At 43.2% G+C, this 22,014-nt stretch overlaps 1 protein-coding gene across 3 annotated transcripts; it reads left to right on the forward strand.

The window, feature by feature from the left end:
- Window positions 1-9,586: 9,586 nt before the first annotated feature.
- On the forward strand, window positions 9,587-19,820 carry LOC308668615 (membrane-spanning 4-domains subfamily A member 15-like). 3 transcript variants are annotated; one of them, XM_081328628.1, is made up of 7 exons: window positions 9,587-9,786; window positions 11,638-11,885; window positions 12,577-12,705; window positions 12,891-12,947; window positions 14,305-14,424; window positions 16,882-16,995; window positions 18,564-19,820. In XM_081328628.1, the coding sequence occupies exons 2-7, from the start codon at window positions 11,649-11,651 to the stop codon at window positions 18,678-18,680; spliced, it is 774 nt and encodes a 257-aa protein (XP_081184754.1). In that variant the 5' UTR covers window positions 9,587-9,786; window positions 11,638-11,648; the 3' UTR covers window positions 18,681-19,820. The 3 variants fall into 3 exon arrangements, with proteins under 3 accessions (XP_081184754.1, XP_081184753.1, XP_081184755.1); XM_081328627.1 differs by having other exon boundaries at window positions 9,634-10,139; XM_081328629.1 differs by having other exon boundaries at window positions 9,636-9,848.
- The last annotated feature ends 2,194 nt before the right edge of the window (window positions 19,821-22,014 follow it).

A 22,014-nucleotide genomic window follows, 5' to 3' on the forward strand; every position in this document is an offset into this window, starting at 1 on the left:
CGACGCCTTCATTCAGGCCCCGTGAAGACGGGCGCGACCCGGCGAGTTCACAACTTCAGCAACCGGGTCTTCTGAATCTAAGAGAGATGGGGGGATCTCATCTTTACCTTTACCTCCGGGAAAGGAGATGGGGGCGGGAGCTGGGTCGGGGGGGGCGGGCTTGCAGGTTGAGAGCCAAGCGGAGGAGAGCCGCGGCGGGAGAAAGAGAGGGAGGCGAGACGCCGCCAAGCCTCCCCACCCCCACCCGAGAAAGGAGGCGATCCGCAGCCGCGAGAGGACGGGATCCCGCTCTGGCTGGGCGCAGCAAATGCGGTTGCTTTCTATGCTCCGCCCACTCGCTCGCTCCTCCGACCCTCGGTGAAGCAGAATCGTCCCCCTCCGGCGAGCTTAATGGGCGCCCCCCCAGATGTTGCGCCCGGTGCGGCCGGCCCCCCCTGCACCCCCCACGCTACGCCACTGTTTAGATTTAACACCGACGCCTTCATTCAGGCCCCGTGAAGACGGGCGCGACCCGGCGAGTTCACAACTTCAGCAACCGGGTCTTCTGAATCTAAGAGAGATGGGGGGATCTCATCTTTACCTTTACCTCCGGGAAAGGAGATGGGGGCGGGAGCTGGGTCGGGGGGGGCGGGCTTGCAGGTTGAGAGCCAAGCGGAGGAGAGCCGCGGCGGGAGAAAGAGAGGGAGGCGAGACGCCGCCAAGCCTCCCCACCCCCACCCGAGAAAGGAGGCGATCCGCAGCCGCGAGAGGACGGGATCCCGCTCTGGCTGGGCGCAGCAAATGCGGTTGCTTTCTATGCTCCGCCCACTCGCTCGCTCCTCCGACCCTCGGTGAAGCAGAATCGTCCCCCTCCGGCGAGCTTAATGGGCGCCCCCCCAGATGTTGCGCCCGGTGCGGCCGGCCCCCCCTGCACCCCCCACGCTACGCCACTGGCCGTTAGCATAGTTTTAGTTTCCCAGCAGGCCTGGGTTGGCTCCGTTTCTATGTGACTGACAGGCAGGTCACTCTAGGAAGGTAATTCTTTACTGCTTTCTCTACCACTCTTGATGCTGTGCTAGTGCTAGATCAAGACTTCTCTAAAATGACCTTCCTGTCAACTCTGGATTCGGGAGGGGAGGGGGAAGGCCTGATAGGCAGGTTAGCCTATGAGGCAGTTTTTGTGACCAGGTTGCTGCTCAGTGGTCTTCCTCTTAGGGTCAGAAAAAGTAGTAGGGCAGGACCTCTGTAGACACAGCAGTCCATGAAGGGATCTGCCTGTTGGGCCATTGGTTTTTGCAATGGACTCACAGGCTGGTTATTCCAAGATCAGTAAAGTTGAATGATAGTTCAATCAGCCACTGCAGCCCTCTTTAAAAACTCACCTCTTCCTCCTCCTCCTCCAAACACCCAGGTTAGAGGGAGCAATTGGGACTTTTCCCCTGCAGTTCAGTCTTAGGGCAGCTCCAAGTAGAGAACAGCTATGCAGAGGAAGCAAAACCTATCAGCATACTTCCGAACCATCTCCCTAACTGGAGGAAAGGACGTGAAACATGCTCAGGATACGTCCCTATGAAGTAAGCTGGTTCAGTCACTCAACCTGAATGAGAGCTTAGTGAAAACCAGTGCTTTTTTTGTAAAAGAAAAAGGTGCCGGAACTCACACATGTCATAGAGCCTTGGTGGAGCAGTGGGCTAATGCCTCCATAAGTAACACCAGCTGCCTGCAATTAGTGCAGGTTCGAGTCCCACCAGGCTCAAGGTTTACTCAGCCTTCCATCCTTCCAAGGTAGGTAAAATGAGGACCCAGATTGTTGGGGGCAATTAAGCTGACTTTGTAATAATGCCGCTTGGGTGTGTGTGTGAAAGCCCTAATAAGCAGGCATATACATAGAATGAAGGCTACTGCTAAGCTTGTAAGCCACCCTGAGTCTTCGGAGAAGGGCGGGATATAAATGGAATTAAAATAAATTAAAAAAAAAATACAACCCGCCTTGCCTACCCTACAAGGTTCCATCCAAAAAAGGTGCCGGAACTCCGTTCTGAGCGTTCTATGAGAAAAAAAGCCCTGGTGAAAACTATGACCCTCCGACCATCTATGAATGTTAGCTTCTATTGATAACTTCTAATGCCAGGACAGATGACATACAGGGATTTATCAACCCTAAAATGTGAATTTCAACTTCTAAAATGAAAATGAAATTGATTTTTTTCAACATGTGTTATTGTTAAAAAGACTAATACATTTTGCGTTTGCCAACTCTCATGTATACCTGCATGATTGTGGTCTTTTTATTTTTATATTTTTTCATTAATTTGTACATATTCCAATTATAATTTAATGCTGGAAGGTTGTGATTTTCAGAGGAGGCAGATTTGGATTAGAAGGTGAAAAGGCCCAATAAGCAGCTTATTTGATCTGGGAAACTAGGTTGCCTGAATTTTTTTTTTCTCTCAAGTATCCTTCCTCCCAAAGAAGATGAATTTAGAGGACAACTTATGGAGAAGGAGGATCAGAAAATATTACAAAACGTTTTTCCTGTTTAAAGGTTTTTATTTTTTTCCATACATTCAATAGTATTTATTCAACAAACGTGCTGCCTTGAGTTTACATTCGCTATTACATATTTAGTTCCTAATCCTTTATTCTTTCCTCTAACCATTGATAAAATAAGTCCCAAGTTTGATAATATTCTGTTTCTTCTTTTTCTTTCAGTCTCAGTCTATCCATCTCTGCACATTCTAATATTTTTTTATTTCTTCAACTGATGGTATTCCTTCATTTTTCCAATAGTGCACAAATATAATTCTTGCTGCTGTTATAGCATGCAAAGTCAAATATATGCTTTGTTTACCAGTCTTTTCTGGCATTTTACCTAATTAAAAAAAAGTTCAGGTTTAAAATCTATGTGTTCTCCCAACATCTTTTCTAGCAATTGTTCCTAATATTGATAATTGCAAGTTTTTCCATTTTTCCAAATCCACTCTTATTTGATTCAATAGTTTTGTATAGTTATCTTCTTTTATTGTTGAACATCTTACTGTCAAGTATATTCCCAGATATTTGACCTTTTTGAGTATTTGTAATTCTGGGTGTTTTTTTTTGACATTTTTTTTGTTTATCTGAAATATTTTTGACTATTACTTTAGTTTTTCTGTTTATTTTCAGTCCTGCTGTTTCTCCATACTGTTTTATCTTTCCCAATAGTTTAGGAATCATCTCCAAAGGTTCTTCTAAATTGAATACCAAATCATCAGCAAATGAATGTAATTTGTATGTTTCACCTTTTATTTCTAGTTCCTGTAATTTCTGTATCTTGTCTAATATTTCTATTTAAAACTTCCAAGGTCAGAATAAATAACAATGGAGATAATGGACATCCTTGCCTTGTGCCTTTCCTTATCTCAAAGTTCTCTGTATAATCTCCATTCACATTCACTTTCGCTGTTTGTTTATTGTATATTGTTTTAATCGTGTTTATAAAGTTTTGTCCAAAGTACATTATTTTTAATTGCTGAATCATAAATTGCCAGGAAACATTATCAAATGCCTTTGGGGCATCTAAAAATATTAGTGCTAATTGTTTCCCTGGATGTAATTCATAATATTCCAAAACATCCATTATCACTCTTGAATTATTTTTAATTTGTCTCTTTGGTAAAAAAACATTTTGGTCTGAATGTATAAATTCAGTTAAGAATCTTTTCAGTCTCTCTGCTGCTATTGAAGTAAAAATTTTATAATCCACATTTAATAACGATATCGGCCTGTAATTTTTTATCTGTGTCAAGTCTGAATCTTTTTTTGGTATTACGGTAATATTTGCTTCTATCCATGTATTTGGGCGTTTAGCCTCCAACAAAAGTTCATTGCAAATGTCTTTCAACGGTTTACTTAATATATCTTGTAAAGTTTTATATAGCTCTGCTGGTAGTCCATCTGGCCCCAGTGTTCTCTCTCTCTCTCTCTCTCTCTCTCTCTCTCTCTCTCTCTCTCTCTCTCTCTCTCTCTCTCTCTCTCTCTCTCTCTCTCTCTCTCTCTCTCTCTCTCTCTCTCTCTCTCTCTCTCTCTCTCTCTCTCTCTCTCTCTCTCTGTCTTCTTATGGCCTCTGTTATTTCCATCATTATCGTTGTTGTTGTTGTTGTTGTTATTTTCTTCTCCTTCTGTTTTTTAAGTTCGTAAGCTAGCCATCTTCCCGGTTGGTTTGAATTTTCAAAAATGTTTTGTTTTGCTCTTTTTATGTGCCAATTTTTCTGAATCCAACAAATTTAATTTATGTTTTATTGTTTCCATTTACTCTTTTCACAATCTTCTTTTCTGGATTCATTTGCAGTTCTGATTCTAATTTTTCAAATATTTCTCTTAATAATATATATTGTTGTCATTAGAAAAACTTTTTATCATCTCCTTCCTGATGCCTCCACACCAACTTTAATTGAAAGATTAATATTTTTACTTGTAGAATCTGCAGTTCTGATCTTCTGGCTATTCAGAAAAAGAGAATTTCCAAAAAATGTTGGATACAAATACCTAGATAAATTCAGATTTTTAAAGACTCAGGTACAATTAAAACCGTATGCTTTTCTTTAGGATGCACGGAGAGACAGTGAGAAAGAAGCCATGGAACTTTGTTTTTATATATGACAGTTGCAGGGAGATTATAATATGCTCAAAAGAGGGAAGGTTTGACGTAACCCACAATAGAGGAATGGTTGGTGAAAATGATGGAACTTGCAGACAAGGCTAAATTGACTTCCTTGATTAGACAAAAGACTGGACTGACCGGAAGCCCCTTAGACACTTTTTACATGAAACAGAAAAAATAGCATTAGCAATAGCATTTGGGCTTACAGAGGTAATCCTCAAGTTACAACAGTTCATTTAGTGACTGTTCAATGTTACAATGGCACTAAAAAAGTGACCATTTTTCACACTTATGACCATTGCAGCATCCCCAAGGTCATGTGATCAAAATTCACACTTTTGGCAATTGACTCATATTTATGACGGTTGCAGTGTCTTTGGTTCATGTGATCCCTTTTGCAACCTTCTGACCAGCAAAATCAATGGGGAAGCTGGATTCATTTCACAACCGTGTTACTAGCTTCACAACTGCAGTAATTCTCTTAACAATGGTGACAAGAAAGGTCGTAAAGTGGGGGAAAATTAATTTAAGAAATGTCTCACTTAACAACATAAATGTTGGGTTCAATTGTGGTTGTACATTGAGGACCACTTGTACACCACTGCCCCTTAATGCTTTACAGCACACTTTGTGTGGTTTACAATGCTGAAGCATTATTTGCATGTTGCCCCCAACAATCTGCATCCTCACTCTACTGACCCTGTGTGGATGGAAGGCTGAGCCAACCTTGAGCCCCATCAGGATCAAAGTCCAGACTGTGGGCAGAGTTTAACTGCAAAACTGAACTTTAATCACTTTTAAAAAGCTTTTTAAAAAGATGAAATCTGGTAATAGCATAGCTCATGGGAGGGAAGGGCAGAAGCTGATTCCCCTTCCAAAACACTATAATGTTGAAGCATTATAGAACCCCGCGTAGAGGTTCGTGGCACAGGTCAATGTTGTTGTTAGTTGTGAAGTCGTGTCTGACCCATCGCAACCCCATGGACAACATTCCTCCGGTCCTTCCTGTCCTCTACCATCTTCTGGAGTCCATTTAGGCTCGCAGGAGTCTTCTGCAGCACCATAGTTCAAAGGCTTCAATTCTTTGGCACTCAGATTTTCTTATGGTCCAACTTTCACAGCCATAAATTGCAACTGGGAAGACCCTAGCCTTGACTACACGCATTTTTGTTGGCAAGGTGATGTCTCTACTTTTTAGTGTGCTGTCTAGATTTGCGATGGCTTTCCTCTCCAAGAGCAAGCGTCCTTTAATTTCTTGGCTGCAGTCCCCATCTGCAGTGATCTTGGAGCCCAGAAAAATAAAATCTGTCACTACCTCCATTTCTTCCCCATCTATTTGCCAGGAATTGAGAGGGCCGGATGCCATGATCTTGGTTTTCTTAATGTTAAGTTTCAACCCAAGTTTTGCACTCTCCTTCACTCGTAACAAGAGGCTGTTTAGCTCCTCTTCACTTTCTGCCATTAGAGTGGTATCATCTGCATACCTTAGGTTGTTGATATTTCTCCTGGCAATTTTAATTCCAACTTTTGATTCATCTAGCCCTGCCTTTCTCATGATGTGCTCTGCATATAAGTTAAACAGGCAGGGTGACAGCATACAGCCTTGCCGGACTCCTTTCCCAATTTTGAACCAATCAGTGGTTCAATGTCCAGTTCTCACTGTTGCTTCTTGACCCGCATATAGGTTTCTCAAGAGACAAACAAGATGGTCTGGTAGTCCCATCTCTTTAAGAACTTGCCACAGTTTGTTGTGATCCACACAATCAAATGCTTTAGCATAGCCAATGAAGCAGAAGTAGATGTTTTTCTGGAACTCCCTAGCTTTCTCCATGATCCAGTGTATGTTGGCAATTTGATTTCTAGTTCCTCTGCCTCTTTGAAATCCTGCCTGTATTTCTGGTAGTTCTCGATCCACATACTGCTGGAGTCTAGCTTGTAGGATTTTAAGCATAACTTTACTAGCATGTGAAATGAGTGCAATGGTGCGATAGTTTGAACATTCTTTGGCACTGCCTTTCTTTGGAATTGGAATGTAAACTGATCTTTTCCAATCCTGTGGCCACTGTTGAGTTTTCCAAATTTGCTGGCAAATTGAGTGTAGCACTTTTACTGCATCATCTTTTAAGATTTTGAATAGCTCAGCTGGAATACTGTCACCTCCACTAGCTTTGTTGTTGCTCCGCTTTCCTAAGGCCCATTTCACTTCACATTCTAGAATGTCTGGCTAGAGGTCAGTGACCACCTCATCCTGGTTATCAGGGACATTAAGCTCATTCTTGTATAGTTCTTCTGTGTAATTTTGCCACCTCTTCTTAATTTCTTCTGCCTCTGTTAGGTCCCTGCCATTTTGGTCCTTTATCATACCCATTTTTGCATGAAACGTTCCCTTCATCACTCCAATTTTCCTGAAGAGATCTCTAGTCCTCCCTATTCTATTGTTTTCTTCTATTTCTTTGCACTGTTCATTTAAGAAGGCATTCTTATCTCTTATAGCTATTGTCAGGACCCACCCCAAACCACGTCTTAGGAAGACAAAATTCTTGGAGTCAAATCTATTCCAAAAAGAATCTTTACTATGACATGCTTGGTTGTAGGAAATGAGACAGGACTTAATATTTCCACGAAGTAAACCCTTATAAAGAGTTCCCGGTTTAACCCCCCTTAATCCCCATTTGGTCAGTCCCCCATCCTTCCTCTCGTATCATCCATCTCGTGGGGAAAAGGAAGTTAGGACCCTTCATGTTTATTGCTCTCTTCCGTGACAAAAGCCAGATGCTAGCCCCCCCTTTTGTTTCCCCAGTTCAAAAGGCTTCTCCTTTCCTTTGAAATGCCTATTGCCGGTTCAATACACATTTATTCTCTTCTCTTCGGGAGATGGCAGAATCCATGGGATAATGTTTGAAACATTCCATTTATGAATATGATATAAATGGATTCTGACAGCTATTCTCTGGAATTCTGTATTCAATTGGGCGTATCTTTCTTTTTCTCCCTTGCCTTTCGCTTCCCTCCTGTCCTCAGCTATTTGCATAGCTTTCTCAAACAGCCATTTTGCTTTCTTGCATTTCTTTTTCTTTGGGATAGTTTTAGTTGCTACTTCTTGTACAATGTTGCGAACCTCCATCCATAGTTCTTCGGGCACTCTGTCTATCAGATCTAATTCCTTAAATCTATTTGTCACCTGTACTGTATATTTGCCAGGGATATGATTTAGTTCATACCTGAGTGGCCTAGTGCTTTTCCCTACTTTCTTCAGTTTAAGCCTAAATTTTGCAACAAGAAGCTCATGGTCTGAGCCACAGTCAGCTCCTGGTCTTGCTTTTACTGACTGTATAGAGCTTCTCCATCTTTGGCTGCAGAGCATATAGTCAATCTAATTTCTGTGCTGACCGTTTGGTGATGTCCATGTGTAGAGCCGTCTCTTGGGTTGTTGGAAAAGAGTGTTTGCTATGACCATCGTATTCTCTTGACAAAATTGTATCAGCCTGTGCCCTGCTTCATTTTGTACTCCAAGGCCAAACTTGCCTGTTATTCCAGTTATCTTTTGCCTTCCTACTTTAGCATTCCAATCCCCCATGATGATAAGGACATCATTTTTTGGTGTTAGTTCTATAAAGTGCTGTAGGGCTTCATAGAACTGGTCAATTTCATCCTCTTCAGCACTGGTGGGCATAGACTTGGACTACTGTGATATTGAATGGTTTGCCTTGGATTCGAACTGAGATCATTCTGTCATTTTGGGGATTGTATCCCAGTATTGCTTTTCCTACTCTTTTATTGACTATGAAGGCTACTCCATTTCTTCTGAGGGATTCTTGCCTGCAGTAGTATACCTGATGGTCATCTGAATTAAATTCACCCATTCCTGTCCATTTTAGTTCGCTGATTCCTAAGATGTTGATGTTCGGTCTTGTCATCTCTTGTTTAACCACATCCAGCTTGCCTTGATTCATGGATCTTACATTCCAGGTTCCTATGGAGAAAAAATCTTTACAGCATCGGACTTTCCTTTTACCACCAGATACATCCACAGCTGAACGTCCTTTCGGCTTTGGCCCAGTCGCTTCATTCTTTCTGGCGCTACTAGTACTAGCACTCTGCTCTTCCCCAGTAGCATATTGGAAACCTTCCGACCTGAGGGGCCCATCTTCCAGCGTCATATCTTTTTTCCTTTTGGTACTGTCCATGGGGTTTTCATGGCAAAGATACTGGAGTGGGTTGCCATTTCCTTCTCCAGCAGCAGGAGGATCAGGACTCTAGAGTTCACTCTGAAAAAATGGGGGACTCTCCAACGGTAGTCAACTCAAAAGCAAATGTTCAGTTTAAATAAGTGCAAAAGGAAATGTTATGCATTGGGCTCAATAGTAATACCAGGGGGGGTTGCTGGAGCAGCTAACGGCTCTCCAGCAACCCAGACTACAAGTCTCCAGTGCTGGTATTGGCTATCCCTAGGCGGCAATGGTTGCTTCAAACCTATTGGCTGCCGCCTAGGGGCTAGACTATATTTTGCGGCTAGTTACAGCCCAATTCCCAGTTCAGATTCTGCAAGCAATAAACCATGAGTTTTCCTGAACTCGCTTGCCTCGTCTTAGTTCCTGCGACAAAAAGCCCGCTACACAACAGGAAACATAATACAGTAGATTAACCCATTTGCTAATTCTGCTGATGCACATTTGCCTTTGGCATGTGCTTAGTGGCCAAACGATATGGTGGTCCAGGAGTTTCAGCGGCCTCGGAGGTTTACAGGGAGAGTTCCGCAAGGAGCGCAGTCAGAGGCTGGGCGGGACTCCCACCAGCCTCCTCCCCTTCACGCCGTTGCGGCTTTCCCTATTTAATGGCCAAAAGGAGCAAGCCGAAAGCTACAGAGAGCGCCGGTGGAGGAAAAGGGGTGGGGGGGGTGGGGGGCGGGGCATCCTCTCCTGCCGGAAGAGGGATACTTAAAGCAGCGTTTCCCAACCTTAGGAACTTGAAGATGCGTGGACTTCAACTCCCAGAATTCCCCAGCCAGCTATGCTGGCTGGGGAATTCTGGGAGTTGAAGTCCACGCATCTTCAAGTTCCTAAGGTTGGGAAACGCTGACTTAAAGAACTCCGAGGGAACGGACGGGGAGGCTGTGATCGCAGTGCGCGTCCTCTTTGTTTTTCTTTCTGGCGATTCCTGCAAAGGTTGTAGAAAGGGGTTAAAAATGAGTTCCTTCAAGCGTGGGACTTGCCTCCTTTGGGAGGAAGTAAGATCGAGGGATGCGTTTGATTTCAATAATTCGTTTTAGCCTGGGAATAGCAGGACCTTGTAAACTTGGATAATTTTCCTCTCGTCTCTGAATAAGCAGAAGGTTCCTGGCCACACAGTTATTTGTTGCAACAGTTAAACGGGGAAAAAAGTTTTTCCAGGACTCCTCGATTAAGCTATGAGTAAATCCTTTTACGTAGTAGGCGGCGGAACCCCGCCCTCCACTTACTTCCCTTAGTTATTTTCGTGTTCCTTAGTGTATCCGTATATCTCGTCTTGAGCGGCTGTCGTGAGTAGATTCTGATTACTATTTTTTAAAAATAATAATATGGAATTAATGTGTGGACCATCCTGTGCCTGCCGCTTCTCCCCTTCAGCCGTCCACCCGGGGTCTTCTCAGCCTCACCGTCACCGCAGGTTTTCTAGATGGGAGCATTTAAGAGGAGAATTAGCGGACAGAGAAAAGTTTACAGTCGATCTTCTTGCCCTGATGGAAGTGCCCAATATGCACAGAGGCGCCCTGTAAATTTACAAAGATTCAATATTTGAAGTTCACCGTTCAAAAGTTTGTGGGTGGGTCGAGTTCCGTTAATTCTGACTTCCCAAAAGAATGTAGCTTCCTCTTAAGGTCTGTATAAATCCTAACTGGTGGGATTAATTCGGGCCATTTGGTCAGGGTTGTAAAAATCCGGAGGGGTTATTAGATGTCAATTGCTGTTGGGACTTTATTGCTTCACTGCTTTCTGGGGTCGTCCGGAGTTTTGTTAGGAAACCCAGGCTGATGCTCGTGTTCTGAAAAGAAACCTCACCATGTCGGTGAAGCAAAGATGGGATACAGATCCCTGCTCTTGTGTCCTTTAGAGCAGGGGTCCCCAACCCCTGAGCCGTGGCTTACTACCCAGCCCCGTGGTCTTTGCGTAGGGGCTGTACGCGTGCGTGCCTACCCAGCCCAGTTCCCCTCTCCCCTACTAGCTGGGCCAACAAGCCACAAAGGTTGTAAACCGCTGCTTTACAGTAACTTGTCCTATGCAAATGAGTATGAACTTGCTGGAAGATGGCAACCAGCATGATCGTCCATGCTTGATCCCTTTAATCCATTTTGCCAGTAACAGGAGAAGAGGGCAAATACAATAAAACCTTTCCCAAATGAGAAATGCCGTTTAGCTGGATGGATTTGAGGTGGCGCTAAGATTAGAAAGAGACTTTTTTGCATTGAAAAATGGAATATAAGCATGTTCTGATTAACTTTTTCTCCCTGATATTTATGGAGATTCTCAATCCTCCAGGTCATGGTTGTCCCACAGGTGTTTTTCCAAAGGCAGCTGGAGTTATTTTTGTTTTTTTTCCTTGAAAACATTTCAGTTCTCAACAAAGAAGCTTCTTTGGTTCTGGCTGAATGGTGGGAAAAGGGAAGATTTTTATCTTTGAGAAAGTTGTACCTGTTTAGTACCCTGCTCTGTGAAGCCATCTGGCAATCTTCTGCAGTTTTACTGCAGGCAAATGTTATCTCATAAATTGAGATTAATGACAAGGATTAGGCTTTGCCTCCTTGATGCTAAGACAGAGGTCCCCAACCTTTTGAGCACCAGTGACCGGTTCCATGGAGAGAGGCTTTTCTGTGGACCGTAGGGGATGTGGTTTCATGTACTGCCTGCATCCCACAGATGGGGCTTTGCTTGTTTGCACGGACCGGTTTCTGGCATGCCGTGGCCTGGTGCCGGACCATGGACCAGTGGTTGGGGACCCCTGTGCTAAGACGTTAACTTTTCTCACTTGTTTGTTTGCAGGTATCTTAGCTATGGCAACATTTCCAGCAAGCATGGCCAGTGGAACCGTAGTTGTCATCCCCTCTGATGGAGCGAATGTAATCCAAACTGCCCCTGGATTTCCCACTGTTGCGCTTCAGGCATCCAGAGCAATTCCATATCCGCAGTATGGAGCTCAGCAACTTGGAATTTCTACCAATGCTCCTCATCAAGTCCTCCAAAAGGGTCCTGTGGAGAGATTCCTCAGTGCTGAGCCCAAAGTGCTTGGGGTACGCATGCTTTGCCATGTGCCTGTTTGAAGGCTATTAAGGTTTTAGAGCTATGTAGAGTCCTGAGAGCCCCATGTTGAAGTTCTGTAGTGCCTTGGGTTTCCCTGGTTCTGGAATATACTCCAGAAACCTCTGTTCTTCCTGGTAGTTTCTTTTCTGTTTCTACAAAAAATTCTGAATTTGGATATGAAGTTCCTTTTTCTCCCTTCTCTCTGTGAAATGCAACTGTTGGACATTTCTCCATAAGAATTTGGTCCTAGATTGGCTACAACCCAAGCCGGTTGACGTTGCTTTGTCTTATGACCATGCTTAACTTCCTCTTGCAGAGGAGTCTGTAATGAGAGAAGTGGCATTCCTCAGAGGCCCATCTTGATATTCATACAGACCTTCTTCCTGACAAGAGCAGCCTCACTGTAGGTGAATCTAGATCATAATCTGGAGTAAATGTCCAGAACATAGTAAGAATCGTGTCTCAAATTGTCCCTTCTCCCCATTTGGATTTTTCACCATAGGAAAGCAGGCCTTGGGTCAACACCTGCCCTGGAAGCTTAGAAGCCCCAATCCCTTTCAAGGACCTTTCAGAGATGGATAGAAAGTGATGCCTTTCCTGGAGTGCTAACAAATTAGAATGTTTCTCTTTCTCAGATTCAGAGAATTAATTTATCTTTTGCTGTGTGTTTTCCTACTGTAGGCCGTCCAAATCATGATTGGGTTGATCCACATTGGTTTTGGGGCTGTTTCGCTTTGTCTCGTTCCTTTTCAACGGTACTACCTTAACTTGTCTGGAATTGGAGGTTACCCCTTTTGGGGAGGGATATTTGTAAGTATGTGCAAATTTCTATTCCGTCATGTACCAAGGTGTTAATGGCTAATAGATACCTAGAGAAGTCCTGTTTGCATTGGAGCCTCCTTGGCTTTTCATGGGTGCCAGATTTCTATGATACTTTTTTCTGTGGATATTTCCAGTGGACTAAAATCAATCTTCTTCTGTTTCTTTTTCCATAGTTCATTACTTCTGGATCACTTTGTGTAGCGGCTGCAAACGGTCCAAATCGTGGTTTGGTGAGAAAGCTACTGTATATAGCATTTGAACTTCTTTTATGCTGTTTCTTGATAATCACTTAGCACTCTTTATATTGTCTATTGCCTTCAGATACTGCTCAGTCTTAAATCAACATTTGGGAAAGAAAAGCAAACTAAAAAGCCCCCCCCCTTCTTCTTTGATCAATTTTTTCTTCCGAGCTTTGCTTCCATTAAAAGCTGTGTATCAACAGTAGAGACTGATCAACCATCCAGAATTGGAGCCTCCCCTGGTCCCCATTTTGCAATGGGCTTCTTCCCAAGTTCCCTTCCTGATGTGCAACTTGCAGTACTGCAAGTCCTGTCAGTACCATGACGAAAATGAGAGAAGCCTGAGAGAGTCAATGACCATGATGTGGGTGCTTGTTCTACGAGAGCTTCCTTAGTGGCTACTGCTAGTCCTGAGTAAAGAAGTATCTTCTCGCATTCTCTATCTTGAACCAGATCGCCAAAAAAGCTCCTACTCCTTTACCTCCTCCATCTTGACAGAGGTTCCTGTTTCAGCAGTATTCCTACATGGAAGCAACATTAGAAACAAAAAAGCAGTGTATTAGGAGTAAAAGTATGGAATAAGTGTGGGTCTCATCCTGGGAATCAAAGAGAGGAGACAGCTGATGGTAGCCCTCCTGCAAAGAGCTTGCTTTTTTCTCTCCTGTTTCTCCTTGGTTTAAAGTGTTCATGGCAACACAGAAATGTTTTTGTCTTGTAAAGGAACATAGTCTGGATTCCCGAGAAGGAAAATAACCATCTTGATAGAAAAATACTACATTCCCGACATGGGAGAACTAAAAACAGAGCAGTTTTTGAACGTTCAGAATTCTCACAAGTGACTCCAAGGGTTTCTCCATCCCCGTCTCACTAGTTGCCTCTCTGTAATGTTGTATAGCTAGAAGAGCATTTGACCTTAACATTTAATGCTTAGAGTGCATTGTGTCCTAGAATAAACAGTGTGGGATTTCTTTCTTTACCAGAATGTTATTGAGTGAATAAACCTTACCAGTTTTCCTGTCACTGTTAGCCACCTGGCCTTCAATGGAGGCTGACATCCAGAAACAGAAAGAAAGAATTGACAGTGCTAGAAAAACCTTCAAATGAATTGTGACGTTTGCCTTTCCACTGTGGAAAACCCTGTTGTTGCTGCTGTTTGATACCTATGGTTTTAGTGGATATTGTCTGGTTTCACCACTGAATGGTTATGTGTCATTAAGCAGCCTCACAGAATTTCTCTGTCACTGTTTTTACCATAGTTGTGGCTAATTATTTTATGCTTTGTATTTAATAAGACTTAAGCTGACACCGTAATTGTAATTTCTCTCCTTCTGGTGCATTGATGTTTCAGGTGAAATCTAGTGTAGGATTGAACATCACAAGTGCTATAATGGCATTAGTTGGTATCATGCTGTATATGTGCGACCTGATCATCAGCAGTGCTTCTCTATATAACACTACAAGTATAATTGTAAGTAAACTAATATGGTCATAAATTTTGACTACATGTGCAGAATCCTGAAGGAGAGTATATATGCTGCTGGGATACCCTTTGAGTTTTGTTTGAAACGTTTCTTTGAATAGGTCTAAGTCTCAAAGACATGAGTGCTATTTCATTTGAATTTTTAAAATATATTTATATATTTGTTAAATAAGAGCAAGCAATCTTCTGGTTATCCAAGTACAAAGTGCATAGGACTTTGTAGACTTCATCTTTCTTCTCCAGTTTTTGTTTTTTGGTGGGAAGAGGGATAGATATGGTTGTTGATTGTTTTCTTGCAGACATTTCACTACTCATACTAGGTAATATCATCAGTGCATCAGTTTGGGTAATAAAACATCTGCAAGAAAACAACCAAGCTCAGAGAGTACTAAGGATCCCCCATTTCATCCAAGCTACAAATATTCTCTTCCATCAATAAATTTTATTTCTTAAATAGATTGTTTGAAAACTCTATATAGAACAGAATACAGCCATACATGTTGAAATTTATACCACGTTTTCCTACCACCTCCACATCCCCATCTTTGCATTTGCCACACCAGTTTTAGAAAACTGAAATTTAGGTAAATTCTAAAGTGTGGACAGTTTAGAACCATACCAATACTTAGGACCAACGGCTTGATTTTTTTACTATTTTGTAAAGTGCTTATGAGTGTTAAATCATAATAGTATCACATCCAGAGTTTTTCCCCTTTTCAACTTGACAGATGATTGGAAAGAACTTGGCTAAAGAAAATAGATATAGCTGCATCCTTATTGATGAAGGAACACAATATATCTTTGACTGAATCTAAATCACATTGCTGCCTTTAACCATACTCTTAATGCCAATTTCCCCAATTTTGCCATGAGGTTACCTTTACCTTATCCTTAGCCGATGAGTAAGATTCCAAGCCTTAAGTCATCATTAGCTGTACTGGTATAAAACTAGTTTTTTCCTCTCCTCTTATTCTGACCTCATCCAACAACAGCCTCAAGGTGTATACAATCTATTTCCCTTCATCCATTATCTTGGAGATAAAGTCAGGTGACCAAGACTGGATATGTTAGGACAGTGGGGAGGCCTTTTGCTATTCCTCTTTGGACTAGCCAGCCTCTGTGTTAACTGCTTTCAGTTCAGTCCCTTGTGACTCTTGGTGTAATTCAGGAGAACATGCACCCAAAATGTTCACCCGTGTTTGAGTCATCATAACCTGAATATCTTGTTCTTGGGAACATGTAGCTTTAAATAAGGAAGCAGAGGGACTGAAGATAAAACAAAGCATCTTTTACTGACATGCAAAGCTAGAGTGATCACTGGGCACCTGGCCGGCAGATTGCCAAAGAGCCTAGAAGTAAGAAGTATTATTGGTTAAAAACCCTTTGAACTATTGGATAAGAATGCTAAAGTAATGTACATCGTACTATGGGCTTTACAGCTGGAAGGGAACCTTTGACATTATTATGGGATGTCCTTATCGTGGTCTGGCCCGGGCCCTCCAAATTCCACATTCCTACAAAGGCTTCAATCTGGCCTGCTAACACTACTACCACCTTGAACAATGTCCTTCAGCCAGTTTAGTTGGGAGAGCTGAGAAATTCTGCATCAGTAAAACTAATGATTTAGCCTGAGCGTTGGATTCTTCTTCTCTGCTTCATCCTCCATGAGCAGCTTTTTGTGGTGCAGAAAGGAGAAACAAGGCTCAGGTGAAATAGGTGCTACTGTGCAATGATTTAACCTGATGTGTGGCTCTGAAATATGATTGATTCCCCCTTTGATTCTCAGTGTTATCTGGAATTTCGCTTCAGAATGCTGCATAGCATAAGAGGTGCTAAAGTTCCCTGGAGTGGTTTTCTCCTATCACACAGGCTGTACAGGCAGTCTTTAACTGAATGAACAACTATTCATTTAGTGACCATTCAAAGAGTCAGTGGCACTCAAAGCTATGGCCACTCCTTGCATGTATGGCCATTGTAGCATCTTCACAGTCACATGATTAAAACTCGGGGGGGGGGGGGGCTTGGCTACTAGCAATGTATTTAGGACAGTTGCAGCATCCCCTCTGCAACTTTCCCAGCCAGCTTCTGATCAGCCAAAACGATGAGGGTGGGGAAGCTGGAGTCACTTAGCAACCGTAGGATTCCCTTAACTGCAGCGATTTCCTTAACAGCAGTGGCAAGAAAGGTAAAATTATGCATGACTCACTTAACAAGTGCCTTGCTTAACGATGGAATATTCTGGTCCCAATTCTGATTGTAGGTCAAGGATTACCTGTATGCTGTCTCTGTTTTTCCCAGTACAATTTTTCCTCCTAGTGTTTCCCCAGGAAGCAGTTGGCAGTCCCTTTTTAATGGTGTAGCACATAAAATAAAATAAAATACATACACTACATTAATTTCTCAGCAAATTACAACCATCTTTCCACATGTCTCCATACTCTGCAGGGTGTTGGTTATGGCCTCTCCATTGTGCTGCTCTTGTTCAGCCTGCTGGAATTTTGCATCGCTGTTTCACTTGCACATTTTGGGTGCCAGGCAACTTGCTGTGGTAATGAACAGGTAAATATATGACCGTTTGATAATAGATTCTGTTTTGCCAGAGAGGGAATGTCATGAATGCAACACATTTCTCTTTTTAATTTATGATGCAGAACTTCATGTCCTCATTTAAGAGGGCTCCGTTCTAAATGCATATATTTACTTTAGTAGTGTGACTGCATTTATTTAAAGCATCTGTCACTTGACCACGTCTTCTCACAATGCTACCATTTTTGGGGGGAAAAATAGGTCTTTTTCATATATATTTTTTAAATAACATTATTTTTAAATCTCAGACCAACAGCTAAATACATGACTACCATTTGCTACCTAAGATCTCCAGATATTGATGTGGTAATAAAGGGATTTTAACAGAGCTGCAAAGGTTTTTGAAAAAAACCATTTGAAAACAACTGAATTACCAACCAAGGGCCTCCATTCTGCATTGGCAAGTTCTGTGGTGGGGCAGAAAGCCACACCTGTCCCTTGTTCAGCAGAAATGACAATTAGCTTCCTTTTGTACCAGTAACAAACATACTCTCAACCTTTCAGAAATGCTTCAGATTAATTTGAGAGGAAGAAAATGGGAAAGAACAAAGACTGAAAGGGGCGAATATGGTTGGACCTGAATAAACAGAAGCACTCTAAAAACAGTGTAAGCAGCTAAATCAGCATGCAGAGATACCTGTCTTGGAGGCCTTGGTGGGCTCCAGCTTGGTTGTTTTCTTGCAGATGTTTCATTACTCAAACAAGGAAACATCATCAGTGCAGGTTTATTATTTGGGTAGTGAAACATCTGCAAAAAGGCAACCAAGCTTAGAGACCATCAAGGTCTCCTCATTTCAACCCTGAGCTACAAATATTCTCCTTTATCAGCACCTGTATCCGTTCAGAACAACTGAAGCCATTTCAGACACCAAAAAATAATTTTCCCTAGAGGGAAATGCTGCTTCTTCCGGCCTGTAAATGTTAAAATAAGTTAATAATCTGATGTCTTTTTTGAATAAATCACGAGAATATTATTTATTTATTTATATGCTCCTCAATTAAGTTGGACCCTAGGAGGTTTACAACAAGAGAGTAACCGTATGAATTCAGAAACATAAAATATAAGCAATATATAACAGCAAAAAAAACTAATGCACAAAATAAAATCAGTCCCTCAAAGGTCCCCAGGAGAAGCCGGTTCACTTCTCTTACCAATGTCCAGAGGACCATCCCAGTTAGCACCATCCTTATTTCAGAAGGGTTAGGGTTACATACAGAAAACACGCACTGGGGTGGGGGCGAGTGTCTTCCTGTCAGACCTCTGGGTAGGTGGGAGATCCTGAGCAGATATTCTCTGAATGTGTGGATAAGGCTGGCAGGTTTGATCAGGAAAAGTCACTTAAATGCCCAGGCCCTAAATCATTTGCATGTTAATTTATAGTTTTAAAGAATTCTCTATGAGGACTTTGAGCTATCAAGGATTTCAGCCTGTTGTTGAGACTGCCAGTATTACAGCTAACAACACACAACTGGAGAATCTATTTCTCCTACCCGGAGTAAGAGATGCCTCCCTGAATATTGACTATTTTTTTCTGTTACAGCCAACTACGCATTTTCTGCCTTACCAAGTCATCGGAGATGGAGCAGTCACAGTTGAACCAAATCCTTCTCCTCCTCCTCCACCAACTTACGAGAACATGATCACCAAATCTCAGTAAAACAGGAAGGAAATATAGAAGTGTTGCAACAGAGGTTTCAGGAGAAGCAATGCGTTACTTTGTTTTGTCCTCCAGCTTCCTTATTTGTATTTCAATTACAACCTTTAAACACCAAATTAAATGGTGGCAAGTTTTAAAAGTTCTATTTTTCTAATAATTATAACACTTCCCTAGAAGCAAGAATTTATTTTCTTCGACGAATCTGCGTATAGACGGGAAGTTGAACAACTAGCCTTGTATGTGGTCAGAACAGTCTTGAACTGTACATACTCAAAACACTAGAAATGACAGTAGATTTTAGGAGAAGCCCTCCTCTCATCTCTTGCAATACTAGACAACACAGTATCAACAGTAGAGACCTTCAAGTTTCTAGGTTCTATAATAACTGAGGACTTAAAATGGACACCTAACATCAAAAATGTCATCAAGAAAGCACAACAAAGAATGTGCTTCCTGTGCCAACTCAGAAAGCTCAGACTGTCCAAGGAACATTGACACTGTCATTTGCACCTCTGTAACTGTCTGGTTTGACACTGCAATCAATCAAACAAGACAGACAAACTTCAACTGATAGACCTGCAGAAAAAACAATTGCTACCAGCCTGCCTTTCATTGAGGACCTGTACAATGCAGGAGCCAGAAAGAAGGCTGTGAAATTATCCATAGGCCCCTCACATCCTGGATGTAAACTCTTTCAATTTCTTCCCTCAAGTTGACCTTATAGCGTATTGCAGGCCAAAGCAACTAGACACAAGGCCTGGTTTTTCCCCCATGCCACCACTCTGCTAAACAACTAATTCCCACAACAATGTCAAACTACTAGTAGACTGTATTACTATTATCTTTCTCATCTTCCTACTGTATTACCTATTTCCTTATCTTCTTATGAATACAACTTTGTTGTATCTTAGAATTTATATTGTTTTATTTAGTATCCTAGTATGATTTATGTTGATTGCTTATTTAGAATCCTATGATTATCACTGAGTATTGTATCTTATGATTTATGATGAATGTATTTTATGATTATAATTGTGATTTATTACTTATTGTTTTTAAGTACACTGAGAGTTATACACTGGAGACAGATTCCTTGTGTATCCAATCATACTTGACCAATAAAGAATTCAATTCCTATTCCACTCCACTCCACTCCATTGTATTCTTATGAATTTGTGGTGAGTTTCAGTGGGTGTATCTGAGAATTAACATGCTGGAAATTGTGCTGTAAGTGGTGGTAGAGTCCTCAACTTAGAAGCATTCATTAAAAAAAACATTCAAGGTTTTAATGGCACTGAAAAAAGTGACTTATGACTGGCCCTCCCACTTACTGCTTTTGTTGCATCCTCATGATCAGTGTGATCAAAATTTGTGTGCTTGGAACCTGGCATGTATTTATGACAATCGCGCTATTCCCGAGTCGTGTGATCACCATTTGCAACCTTCCCAGCCAGCTTCTGATAATGAGGGAAGCCAGATTGGCTTAACAGCCGTGTGATTCATTTAACTGCAGGGATTCATTCAATAACTATGGCAAAAAAAGATGTAAAATAGGACATGACTCACTTAACAACTATCTTGCTTAGCAACAGAAATTCTGGTCCCAATTGTGGTTGTACACGGGTAGGGAACCTTGGTTCTTTTATGACTTGTGGACTTCAATACCCAGAATTCCTGGACCAGCCATGCTGACTTAGGAATTCTGGGAGTTGAAATCCACAAGTCATAAAGAGCCAGGACTACCTCTAAAATATCATTTGCTTTTTTTTTGACAGGTCCTGTGAACTTGATGACCATAAGCCTACATTGCACTAAAATATAATGGTACTTGTAAACCATGTTTTTTTAGATTATGGCTTGGTTTATACTTAAGATTTATTCAACAAACCATTGTTGAAATGAACCGTGACTTAATGCACTATGGGTTTTAGCTATTTGCTTTGTCCTGAGGGCTTTAGTTATAAAGTACCGTATATACTTGAGTATAAGCCGACTCGAGTATAAGCCGAGACCCCCAATTTCACCCCCAAAAACTGGAAAAAGTTATTGACTCGAGTATAAGCCGATCCGCCGTTCTGCAAGCCTCTGCCGCCAGCAGAGGCTCGATCCGCCATTTTGCAAGCCTGAATACACAGGAATACCCTGTGTGGCCAAGGCTCGTCGGCAGGTCTCCGTTCCTCCTGCCGACCTTTGGGGAGGTTTGGGCGCCTCCCCAAACCTCCCCAAACCTCGGCAGGTCTCCGTTCCTGTTTGGGGAGGTTTGGGCGCCTCCCCAAACCTTCCCAAACCTCGGCAGGTCTCCGTTCCTCCGCGCAGACCTGCCGACCTTTGGGGAGGTTTGGGCGCCTCCCCAAACGTCCCCAAACCTCGGCAGGTCTCCGTTCCTGTTTGGGGAGGTTTGGGCGCCTCCCCAAACCTCCCCAAACCTCGGCAGGTCTCCGTTCCTCCGCGCAGACCTGCCGACGTTTGGGGAGGTTTGGGCGCCTCCCCAAACCTCCCCAAACCTCGGCAGGTCTCCGTTCCTGTTTGGGGAGGTTTGGGCGCCTCCCCAAACCTCCCCAAACCTCGGCAGGTCTCCGTTCCTCCGCGCAGACCTGCCGACCTTTGGGGAGGTTTGGGCGCCTCCCCAAACGTCCCCAAACCTCGGCAGGTCTCCGTTCCTGTTTGGGGAGGTTTGGGCGCCTCCCCAAACCTCCCCAAACCTCGGCAGGTCTCCGTTCCTCCGCGCAGACCTGCCGACCTTTGGGGAGGTTTGGGCGCCTCCCCAAACGTCCCCAAACCTCGGCAGGTCTCCGTTCCTGTTTGGGGAGGTTTGGGCGCCTCCCCAAACCTCCCCAAACCTCGGCAGGTCTCCGTTCCTCCGCGCAGACCTGCCGACCTTTGGGGAGGTTTGGGCGCCTCCCCAAACCTCCCCAAACCTCGGCAGGTCTCCGTTCCTGTTTGGGGAGGTTTGGGCGCCTCCCCAAACCTCCCCAAACCTCGGCAGGTCTCCGTTCCTCCGCGCAGACCTGCCGACGTTTGGGGAGGTTTGGGGAGGCGCCCAAACCTCCCCAAAGGTCGGCAGGAAGAACGGAGACCCGCCGAGGTTTGGGGAGGTTTGGGGAGGCGCCCAAACCTCCCCAAAGGTCGGCAGGTCTGCGCGGAGGAACGGAGACCTGCCGAGGTTTGGGGAGGTTTGGGGAGGCGCCCAAACCTCCCCAAACAGGAACGGAGACCTGCAGAGGTTTGGGGAGGTTTGGGGAGGCGCCCAAACCTCCCCAAACGTCGGCAGGTCTGCGCGGAGGAACGGAGACCTGCCGAGGTTTGGGGAGGTTTGGGGAGGCGCCCAAACCTC

Source organism: Vipera berus (genome assembly GCF_964194415.1).
Source record: "Vipera berus genome assembly, chromosome: 1".
Lineage (NCBI taxonomy): Eukaryota > Metazoa > Chordata > Lepidosauria > Squamata > Viperidae > Vipera > Vipera berus.